We start from the raw sequence: 12,626 nt of genomic DNA, 5'->3' as shown, positions 1-12,626 counted from the left end.
TGTATTCAAAAAGCATTACATGCGGAATGTATGTCTCGTCGTGTGTCATCACTATAAGGGATTAGAGTATACTAAACTTTACACATTATATAGGCTACACTAACGTGAAGTTTTTGGGGATGGTTAATGAAAGTGTTCTAAAACGCGAAATTAATTTCTTGGCGACCTAACACTATACTATTCTTTCCATAGCTATTTGTATTGTTAGTTACATTAGTTGGTAAACTGACCAACAAATAACATTGCTAATCTGGTTCTGGTTACTTATATTGTTGGTGAAATTAGTTATTAAACTGACCAACAGTTAACACCACCAATCAATTTCATGGTTACTTGTATTGTTGACCAACATTAGTTGGTAAACTGACCAATAGTCAACACTACTAATCTGGTTCTGGTTACTTATATTGTTGATCACATTCGTTGGTAAACTGACCAACAGTTAATTCTACTAATCTGATTTGGGTTACATATATTGCTGTTTGTATTAGAATACAATGTGACTGATATTTGCCTATGTACCGTGGCCAATGTTTCGTTTAAAAACAAAACACTATTAGAAGAAACATTCTGATTTTAACATATATGCTTAAAAAACGTCAAAAGTTGCTAGCATCTTTCAACTGCAAATCCCAATGAAATTAATGCTACACTTAAAAACATCAAAACTTACTTTATGATATGTCAGTTGCAAATCTCACTGAAGTAAATGCTGCACTTAAAAACATCAAAGCTGTTAGTATCTGTCTGTTTGTTGTTAAGCGCAAAGCTAGCTACACAATGAACTATCTGTACTGTGCCTATCACAGGTATCGAAACCCGGTTTTTAGCGCTATAAGCTTTCAGACTAACCGTTGAGCCACTGGGGGCAAGCATCTGTGAGTTGAAAAGCCTGTTGGAATTAATACTACACTTAACAATGTCAAAAGTTGTTAGCTTATATCAATTGCATAATCAACTGAAATTATGTTAAGTTACTAAAATCAAATTAACCAGTCCTAAAATCCAGTTTTCATGGAGATTAATGAAGTTAAGTGAAAGTAACTAATAAAAAGGCTACAAAAATAATTGTTTTCTCAAGAAACATCATAGTTTTATAAAGTAAAACAATTCATTTTGAAATAATTAAAGTAATTTGTGTTTGCAAACTTGAATATTTGTTAGTTAAAAATATGGCTCTTAAAAAGCTAAAAAGTAAACCTCCAAAATGTTTTTGTATTGATACGGGCCTATCAATTTAAAATCATATTTACGTTGCGGGATTCCAAAGTTGCTGTTTAAATTGAATATTGAGCTACTTTTAGATAAACTTGAGAAGGACTTTATACGTATGTATACACTTATATGATTCAAGGGATCACAAGTCACAATTGTTTCAAATCTCAGAGCCCCGTCCTGGCAACGTGCCAGCCTAAGCTTGTATTTGTTGTACAGGTACAAGCTAAAAGTTTCGCGATTTCTCATTGGTTCATTTGAGGCAATGTTTTGAAAGCGGGAATCGGCTACAGCTAACGTCAGCAGTGACGTAATATATTCAGGTCACTCGCGTTGCTTAGTCTCTATTTCTTCTCCCCACGCCATTTCCTCCCCATTTGCAGGCTGAGAGGAAGTTTCAAGTATTCATAGTTCAGTGTGAGTTTACCAGTGTTTCAGCTAGGCGAAAGAAATGTTCGCCATATTTTGATTACAGTGTTAAGTGTGCTCCTTCCGAAGTCGCGGCTGCCGGACACTTGTTTTACGACAACGAACTGTAGGCTATAGCCAGTTGCTGATGGCATGGGTTTAGATGTCCAGTCCAACTGTTGCTTTAATTTGTACAAGGTGAAGTTTTTTTTTTTACTCGATTTTAACTTATTTAAAAGAGTAAGCTAAATTTGATAGACTAGCATTTTGGTCAAAAATTATATTAACGATAGTATAAGTAGTACAACTATTAATTTCATTCAACCTGAGATACTGGGACTTTTTTAAATTCCAGTTTTTGCGAAAACTAATTTAAAATTAAAGTGCGGCGTTAACTGAGACTGAACTACGTATAATATTTTAATGGTAATTTATTTTTGTCCTCGCACTGGAATATGTTTTAATCTTTCCAAAAGTATTAAACACTGATAATTTCAAACAATTATCAACATTAACCTTTTATTGTTAAAACATGTATTACCAGTACTGATTTATTGGGATAATTTCTGAAAGTAAAATACAGCAATTAGTAAATACTCTGTAAATAATGGTTGATACTGTGGTAGAGTTAAGTGTTAAACTTAAATACATGCAATATTGTTAGTGTTACTGAGGTTAAAAATAGAAGTGCTAGCTTGTTTTTTGACAAGCATAAAATTTATTTTAAAACATGTCTAACATTTAGTAACGTTATTTGCATATCTGGCTCTCCCTCGTCAGTATCTTTGAGTAATGTTATCAGAGAAATTACAGTGCATGGTATATAATTAATAAATAGGGTTTATTAAACACTTTCGGTAGAAGAATAAGCGAGAACAAATACCCGTGAGCAGTGTTGTAGAAATCAGCTATACAGTACGTATAATATAGAATGCTTTCACTTTAGTTATTAAACATTTGAAAACCGTTATTAATAGAGTAAAATATGGTGTTATTAATGAAGTACCAGATTATTAACAAAGTATTTTACTATTTAGCCCTTTCTTATCTATTTAAATAGCCCACTCGTTTTACAATTATTTGCAAACTTAAATATTATTTGAATCTTCACACATTCTTTATTGAAAAACATATTTTCGAAATGTCAAAGATGGTGGTAGTAGTATTATGCATCTTTTTGTGCAATAGATGGCGACACTATATAATGTGAGCGTTGTAGGTATGCTGGTGCAACATTTGAAATGTATTTTATTGATACTTTATTAAAAACCAAAGTAAATGTTTTATCGTAAAATTTACAAGAGCTAATTCATCAAAAACTCACTTATGACAAAATAAAAATTGATTCACACTCTTCGAACAAAGATACATTGAGCTATCTGCTGTGTCCATCTCGGGGAATCGAATCCTCGATTTTAGTTTTGTAAGTCAGTAGACATACCGCTGTTTCGATTTTTAATGTATTGCAAAACTAAAACTATAAAAGTTAATTTTTTTTATTTGCCGATTGTTAAAACTCTTATTTTTATAGTGCAGTTTAATGTAAAACACGTGAACTGACAAAACAAAGAGCTGTTATATGTAACAGAAATGAATCAAATTACATTTAACAGCAAATATTTTTTCTCTTTACGGACTTATAACTCATGATATAAGTTCTACACTAACACCCCTCTGACTCGAAATGCATAAAGGCAAATCTAGAGGACTATGAACGATACAAACACAGTCAAACGTGATTTTACTGGTTTTTTGGCCCAACATGCCCTCTTTCATCGATAGCTAATGTTTATTCACCATTTTATTAATAGGTAGCATTCATGACAGACTTTTGGCTACCATAAATCCAGCTCAGCCATTGAGTTTTGATGATTGTGAAGAAACATTATTTTTATATATATCGTTTTAGTACCGTCATGTTTCTTTATTGAAGCTCATTACTTTGGTAAAAACGAACACAATTTAATAATATTGTTTACATAAAAGGTAACTGTATCACTCGAATTTCGTGTGTGTTTTATAACATTTCAAAAATTATAGATACAGCAATTTTCAGATATAAGTGTGATTGTGTAAAATATTAGATTTGCTGGAACTAGCACTTTTCAAAGAATAACAGTTATTTTTCTACTAATCTGGGTAAAGATTGGTTTCATTTGTACCTAGTAAATAGCAGCTTTATAATAAATACATTATCATGTGACATGATGTTGGTAACTTTTATGTTCGTGCAAAGGTTACTTTTAGACTTTTTGCTAACCGACATTTTTTTGAGTAATATTATCAGAGAAATTACAGCGGTGAAAAAATTTATTATTTCACACAAATTTTTCACACTTTTCTTTGGAATCATCGTCTAATTTGATATATTAATGCATTTAGGTGGGAATGTATTTCATGGATGATGCAATACTGTCTGATGATTACATGATAAGCTTTACAAACTGGGTATTGCATCAGCTGTTTTTTGGGTATGAATAGAGGTTCTTACTGAGAGACAGTTTATCTACTACAACGTGCACCTGATGCTACCATGGCCAATAGTTGTGAGTTAACTCCACAGAAAAAAGCAGTCATTGTTTCTTTGAGCAAAGAAAGTTTTTCGACGTGGCATACTGATAGAAGAATTAAATTGAATCAGTCTACTGTAAGCTGCTGGATGTGAAGGTGTAGGAAGAAAGCTTCCACAACAGCTGACGATTGTGTTCTGAAATGCATGAGCCTGCAGAATCATCGACTGTCGTCCACATATCTCAAAAGAGTATAACAGGAAACTTCAGGGATTACTGTCATCGCGCGTTTCATCTGTGTTCAGCCAGTTTCTTAGAAAGATGGCCAAAAAGGAAACCAATCCTAACAAATAAGATGAGGTTCAACTGAGCCAAAGAGCATGTGGAGGAAAATGATATTTTTACGTGAATCAAGGGTCAACCTGCATGGATCGATGGGAAGTTTCATACAACGTGTTTGAATGTAACTGTGAAGCATCCACAGGATTAGGTGATATGGGGATTCATTTTTCTGTCCAGAGTGTGGGACGTCTGCATTTTGTGAAAGACACTGTCAATGCCGACAAGTACATCGAGACCTCAAGTCCCGGTTAAAGCCAACAATTCTGAGTCACTTTGGTAGAGCTGACCACCACACATTCCAGAATAACTTCGCTTCATGCCACAGGGCTAAAAAGGTTGGTAATAGTCATGTACTGTATGCTGTAGACATGAAGTAAAGAGGAAATTTCACTCCACGTGCATTGAAAAGCCATCTTAGGTTTTATTTCATTGCTTCATATGAAGGACTATCTGCGCTCGCCAGGCAACAGCCCAGATCTCCATCCTATCGAAAACTGCTGGAAGGTAATGGGTAACAAAGTGCAAGAGAAGAAACCGAGAAGCATCTTGGAACTGCAGGAAGTCCTAATCTGCGTGTTGCATCATGAACTCACTCCTGCCTACATTCAGTCCCTCGTGCACTCTATGCCACAGCGATATCAAGTAGTTATCAAGGCTAAAGGGGCACAACCAAATAGTAAAACAAGAAGCAGACTTTGGGACCACATTTAGCCAATTACATTAGTAGCGTTAAATCTAGGTTTTCTTACTCAACGAACATTTTATCATCTGCAGTAATAACTTGTCACGGTTCGTTTGTTGATAAAGATGCATATAGGTGTTTGGATGACTGAAATATGAGTCAATGTCCATAACCGTTTTACACAAGTTCAGTCACTTCCACAATGCATAATCTCGTAAAAGAAAAGTGTCTCCGCTCATAACTTATGAGGAACTGAATGTCCTGCGTGGTTAAAATAACCGAGACTCTGTGCCAGTACGGTCACGAGATAAAGAAATAACTTCAATGAGTAACCATATCAGATCCTCAACCATACATATACGTAATACGTATGAAATAAAAGGATTATCACAGTAGTAACAAACTTCGCTGTTCTCAAACTATTGATCTAAATTGGGTGAAGAAGTAGCGTGCGTAAACGTGTAGAGAGAAACAGGCATAAAAACCTGATCCTATTTATAATGTGTACATATTCATACAAATAAGTTTTATATAAAAACTTGATTATTATTACAGTTGAACACTGTAAGTACTAATTACGGATGGTGTTCCTAATAGTTCGGGCAAATTATTGAATATTTACATTTCAATACGTGTGTCATAGTAGCTGGTATATGTTTATAGTGGTCTCTTCTCGGTCGTCTTGTATCTCCATACACAAGAGTTGGGCAATGCATATAATACAATGAATAAAGCAACGGATGCTGTTGGTTATATTTAGTTTCTGAGTATACGTATTAATGGTACATGTAATGAAATACATACAGATATTTGATTTATTGTTTTTCTATACTATTATTTTTTACGAGACTTTGGCCTAATTCCGGCATATTAAGCTTATTCGCGGCAACTCGAACCTTGTAAAGTTACAGTTCAGATATTTTCTTAATAATCTTACCACTAGGTGGCGATTGTGTATTTTACGTTTTGTTCAACACAGAAAATTAGTAAAATGTCATAAAAAATTAGTTATCAAGCAATACAATAGTATGTTTATAACTATAAGGCCGATAACATGAAAGTAGACTACTACTATTGTGCCTGTCTCCCCCACGTTAATTTCTGTCGAAGTGTTACAGCTTTATTCAAATGCCTGTTTTTTTTTTCAACCGATCTGAATATACTATTGCAGGTGTGGCTATAGCAGTTATGTATTTGTGTGTGTTTTTACATATCTGTGTAACAGAAAAAAATGCTTGAGAGGTATATGTACATAGGTAGATATATAAACAGTGTGTTGTTTGGAAACTGGAAGCGTTATATGTTAATATATTTTTTATATATAATATGTTTGTTAGGTAGAGGACTCATAACGTTAGTATCAAGTAAATTTGTTAGAGTAGGCCTAGAATATTCTAATTTAATATAAGAAAAGGTAAGAGTTCCATATGGCACCCCCCACTCAATTAAAAAAAATCATCTAAGTAATATTTATGTATTAATAAATCATATTAATAGTATGATCTGATAATTTTAATACATTATTATACCACTTCATTAATTAGATGTACAATCTTCTTGGGGATAAACTTTACAAAGTCTTGTATAAAGGCATCAAAAAGTTTGGAACATTTTTTTTTTCTTTTGGTAAACCCCAAAAAGCCATGCCTCAATTTTTCTAGTACGCCCCCTTAAAATAAACCCTTTTCAAAATATTTTTTTATCCAGACAATTCTACAATTTTTGGGTGGGGGTTCCATATGGAACTCTTTCCTAAGAAAAACCTAGTTACTTTGCGAAATATCTAGAACAAGGATTAGATGTTAATACGGGTGAGGTAGTAATCAAGCTTGCAGAGAAAATCAGTAAAGTTTAGATAGGGGGTGTTTCTGTCAGTGTTTTGTTTTCACTTACTTGATCGATCAGCTGTGAAGTTTATATTTTACCTAAGTCGAAGTATTTTCGTTTGAGTTATTTGCAAAGTTATTTAAGCCTACAAGTTACAAAGTATGCAAGTCTGTGTGGAGAAAATAAAATAATTTGTTATCGTTACGTATACTGAATTATTTTCACTGATAATTTAAAAGAACCCGCTAATGAAAGAACACTGTTACAACAATACACTAGCATAAAATGCCCATGCTCCGCTGGGGGGTACTAAATTCCCATCATGATTCAAAGAGGCCCAATGTACCCATCTAACTCCTATATTATTCCAAATTACTGCTATAACTTATCTTCTTTTCTTTCAATTTGCATTAAAAATCCATAATATTCCGTTGCTTTTATTGAGCTGCTAAAAAATTAGATTCATACAATGTATAAATACGTAATTGCACCACCTTTATTATTTCGCGAAAGACGATTTATCAACTCGAGCTTGAACCCTGATGTAAGTAGTTATCGCTGTGTGTTAATTTATTTATTCCTCCGTGAACTCCTCTTACAGATTTCGAGCTAAAAGATACAGACTTCCAAGGCAGACTTCGGGGTGGCCCGGGGGTATCCTTATCTATATGGAGTAGCCCCCCAACAAATAGGTGTTAAAACGCGCCCGGAAAGTCATCCAGGCTTGGTGGGGGTCTAGAAGTTTTCATGGTCCCCGAATCCAAACCTGGCATCGGAGTTTATGTTCCTGAACTCCCTCTTGATCCCGGAGGTGCCATGTTTGAAATTTTGTTCATATCATAATTTAGAGGGACACGTTCTCGGGTATCAGGGTCGGGTGTTCTAACGGTTTTTTTTTGTTTGTTTTTTCGAGTAGAGACCCCGTTGTTGCTTAATAAAAGTCAAATGGACAAAAGAAGCAAGTATTTAAAAACTCTAGAACGTGTAGTCACTCTTTCTTTGGCAACAACCTTATAATAGATATAAGGGCGTTCACTGCCTGATAAACCAAGGCCTAACACATCCAGTACGGCATGTTGTATATCTTCTCGTAAAAAAAATAGATTGTTTGTTGTTGGTGTTGTTTCTTAATAAAAAGAAAAGACTCGGATCTTGCGCAATTATTGCATGATAATTAAGAAATGGTTAATTGGTATGTAATAAACACGTGCGAGTACAGAAAATGGAATACTGAAGAGATTGTTGGGGTGTAATCAAAACTGCTGATTAATGCTGTGAGCATAATAGTTTAGTTTGATAGGGTTAGGAACAGTGAATAAACTGAAGTCTATGAATATGGAATATTTTGATTAAGACTATAGAAAGTATTTTATGTCTTAATCAAGCCAATGGCCATTTATGGGACATGTTGATCAAATCTAAGGGCATTACGAGATACAATGGTCTATATTATAGACATTATTGGACATTTATCAAAACTGTAAGCATTATGTGATACTGTGATCAAGATTATAAACAAAATGAGATACCGATAAAGACCATGGACAATATGTGGAACCCGGGTCAAGGTTTTTAATATAATGGAATATTTACCAAGACTATGAACATTATGTGGTACCCAGGTCAAGGTTATGGGATACTGATCAATAACTATGGCCATTATGTGGTACCCAGGTCAAGGTTATGGGATACTGATCAATAACTATGGCCATTATGTGGTACCCAGGTCAAGGTTATGGGATACTGATCAACAACTATGGGCATTATGTGGTACCCAGGTCAAGGTTATTAATATAATGGAATATTTACCAAGACTATGAACATTATGTGGTACCCAGGTCAAGGTTATGGGCATTATGGGATGCTGATAAAGAACTATGAATATTATGTGGTACCCAGGTCAAGGTTATGGGCATTATGGGACACTGATCAACAACTATGGGCGTTATGTGGCACCCAGGTCAAGGTTATGGGCATTATGGGACACTGATCAACAACTATGGGCGTTATGTGGCACCCAGGTCAAGGTTATGGGCATTATGTGGTACCCAGGTCAAGGTTACGGACATTATGAGTTTCAATGGTATTGATTATGTATATTATAGGATGTGTTGACCCATCTTATCACCGACCTGTAATGCCGTTGTTCGTGTACGCATGTACATTCACACCTTTTTATCTAAATATTTCTTGTTTTCGATTAATCAACATTTTCTTGGGTTCAAATCAAACAAAAACTGTTACCGAACTGGACGTCATCCACACACACGCACGCACTACTTTAAGTACTTAAGTATGATACATTTTTTAATTTTATTGGTATTTTTAGTAAAGTATAACGAGTATATTTCATTTTTTCAAATTATTGTTCCATTTTTACAAACTTGGTTTACCAGTTTTTATTCATATAATTAACATGTGACGTTACATGTTTCAAAACATCTACAGTTTCTTTTGTTATCTAACACAGTTTCTTCGTTTTTTCTAAGAATGGTATTATTTAGCATTGATAATAATAATAATATATATATATATATATAACATTCCATTCCAAAACATTTGTGTCAATGATTTTATCTTTAATTTTTATACAATGCACTTTATGGCGTGTGTACTTCATTATGTATGAATGAAGTTAATCATAGACGACAGATTTACAAAGAAACAAACCTTTCTCTCTCGGGTATTTTATAGATTAAATCTATTTTTGCACTAACCGCGGTAAAAATATCTTATCAGAAATACGACAACATGCTTGAACCAGTACAAAAAACTATTAAAATCATATACTCAACACTTTGAAATAGTCTCCCGGTGGGTCGTCATTAGGTTTTACGCACTTACACCGCTAAAATCCGGGGTTAGATTCCCCCGTGGACAGAGCGCATATATATATACCATTGACTAGTTTTGCACAAACACGGTAATATGGAAATAGTTATTAAATTTTAATTATACTTTATAAAACGGTGTTGCAGATCTGGTGCTTAATCTAATGGCCAATATTATACATCAGTGGTCGGCAACCTTTTTTAATCGCGGGTCAATTTTTTATTTTTATTTTTTGAAAAATTTAGCATTGTGTTGGGTCAGTGATAATCATATAATTATTAATACCGGTACACGTATTTTAAATGTGTATGTTTATTTACATACAAAAAAATTAATAGTTCGGCCAGTTTGATATTTTTCCCAGAAATTGATCTTAAAATTCTCCGTAGCCGTGACTCTTTCCCATCTTTCCTTTAATATCGTTGTTCTTCTCACATAGCCGAGAAACTTGAACTGAACAATGATTGTGCCCTTACGGGTTGCAATGGTGAAGCCAACTTTTGGCGGGTCAGCCAAATTATTGCCGCGGGTCATAAGTTGCCGACCAAGTTTTCGTTTTATTAAGATTTTGCAAATGACTACATATGTTGACAAACTTTTCGCAGACTCACCATTGTACTTGGACATCGTCTGACAAACTTTTCGCAGACTCACCATTGTACTTGGACATCATCTGACAAACTTTTCGCAGACTCACCATTGTACTTGGACATCATCTGACAAACTTTTCGCAGACTCACCATTGTACTTGGACATCATCTGACAAACTTTTCGCAGACTCACCATTGTACTTGGACATCGTCTTTCAAGATGACTTTTAAGCAGATAAAAGAAATAAAGGTATTTTGGAATGGCACCAGGATTACTGAGATTCCAGTTTCTTCAGCATCTTTCTCGTGATTTCGTGGTGTTACTGGAAGATTATGAAGTTTTGGTTTGTTAGCCTTTGTTAAAGATGCTATGTGATATGCCCAGTTTGACTGTAATGGCAATTTGTGTGGAAGAGTTCTCTTTTGTAATCATAGTCTTCACCTTATCGATGGGGCATTTATCTAGATAGTTTTGGATTCCATTGTTGTTCTAAACGCTCTGCTGTGCCAGCTGTTTTACTTCGAAATTATGTGTCCTTTAACTTTACATCGTTTAAGAATCTCGATATACGAATATGTTTCTTTGGAAAGGATTGTGAATTTTCATCTTTTTGTCAGATCACCGTATTGCACTGTTGAATGATCAGGAATGTGTAATGAACCGAAAATAAAGGTGCTAAACACGTCGCCTGTGCTCATAAGTACGCATCTGCGGCGAAACGACCCTGCATTAGTCTGCGTATATTGTTTTTATAAAGTACTATTATCTCACTGCATGTATTTACAGTAGAATGTAGACAGTATCTGTATAATGCATTTCTCATCCCTTTAACGTACTGTAGTTGTTTCTGTAGTTATTCCAATCAAGTACTACATAACGTGTTATATGCCCATTCATTTTCCATCTGTATTGGATTTGGGTTATACTAGTTGACCAGTGACTTCCCCGATTGGTTATGGCAAGACCTAAAAGATCACGTTAAGCCTGAGAGCGACTGATATTGAATCTAGAAGCATGATTTAATAAAACAACAGAATAGTATATTATTGTTTGTTATCACCAAGAAAAATATTGAGATCGTATAAGAAGAAAATAGAAGGCCGTTACTTTAGAATTAATTTGGCGTACATTTTTAAAATATCAAATGTAAGTTACTTTTGCGTTTACTTAAATGTTCCTAACTTTACTGAAGCTTACACACTTACGTAGTATGTATGCGTGATAACAAGACTTAAGAAAGAATCATTTTATGTCGAGACTTTGATCATCGTATATTTGATCAGATTCATAAAATAAGCACGCACTGATACATTCACCATGAAAAACTCAAGTGTTACTAAAGTGTTTTAGAGAAATTGTTTTCTAACTCATTGTTAAAATTTTGTTTTTATGTTAAAGTAAGAAATAGTTATTTATAACGGATGAAATTTCAACACTTAAGTGGCGTACACTAACAAGTCTGGGAATACTGTCGAGTTTATGCTAAAATGTATATTTTGATCATTTGATTTTTGAATGAAAAATAGGGCAGATATTATACAATATTTAAAAAAATTATGAGGCAACAGAAGCTGTATTTTGTGTTTCGTATTATCTCGTGGATTCAGACATTTAGTAGCGACGGGTACTGTAGAATAATATCAAATCAGATCACCCTTTCGATAGTTTCATTGACGTGATCAATTAGCCATCAAATTACCGACACGTTTCTGTATTGTTTACAACCAGCTAGACCCACTTACTGTATCATGTTAATACATTGTTTACAACCAGTTGGAGCCACGATCTGTACAGTATCAAGTTACAATACCGTTTACAACCAATTGGACGAACCTACATATTGCATCATGTTAAGTAATCCTATGTTTTTGCTTGTTATAACGTGAGTACAGAAAACTGAAGATAAATTGTGTGAAATCATTTACTTTTTCTTAATTATTATTATTATTATTAATTAGTAGAAGGACGGCGTGTGAAATTATTGTATGACTATATGCTGTTAGGGGGCCCTGTAACCAAGCAAATAATGGTCCACAAGTAATTTGAAAATAAATATTAGGGATGCAAGGGTACTCGGCCGGGTATTGGGCTACCCGGTAATATGTCGAAGTTAGGCATCTAAGCCTTAATCTTTGTGGCATCTAACGTGGTATTGAAAGTTACAGTCAATAATTGGTTTAGTTATTAAAAAACGTGTTCCGAGCAACAAAACCTGACCG

The 12,626-nt window shown here is 34.3% G+C and overlaps 1 protein-coding gene across 1 annotated transcript in view; it reads left to right on the top strand.

Annotated features, from left to right (window-relative positions):
* The first annotated feature begins 1,571 nt into the window (after nucleotides 1-1,571).
* LOC106462321 overlaps nucleotides 1,572-12,626 on the top strand; it is a 32,928-nt gene continuing 21,873 nt past the window's right edge. The window contains exon 1 of the mRNA XM_013922226.2: nucleotides 1,572-1,821. Within this exon, the coding sequence (XP_013777680.1) occupies nucleotides 1,777-1,821 (45 nt within the window). The 5' untranslated portion in view covers nucleotides 1,572-1,776. The remainder of the gene's footprint in view (nucleotides 1,822-12,626) is intronic.

Source organism: Limulus polyphemus, unplaced genomic scaffold, assembly GCF_000517525.1.
Source record: "Limulus polyphemus unplaced genomic scaffold, Limulus_polyphemus-2.1.2 Scaffold1142, whole genome shotgun sequence".
Taxonomy (NCBI): domain Eukaryota; kingdom Metazoa; phylum Arthropoda; class Merostomata; order Xiphosura; family Limulidae; genus Limulus; species Limulus polyphemus.
Note: the sequence above shows the minus strand (reverse complement) of the source record. Positions and strands in the feature narration are given on the sequence as shown.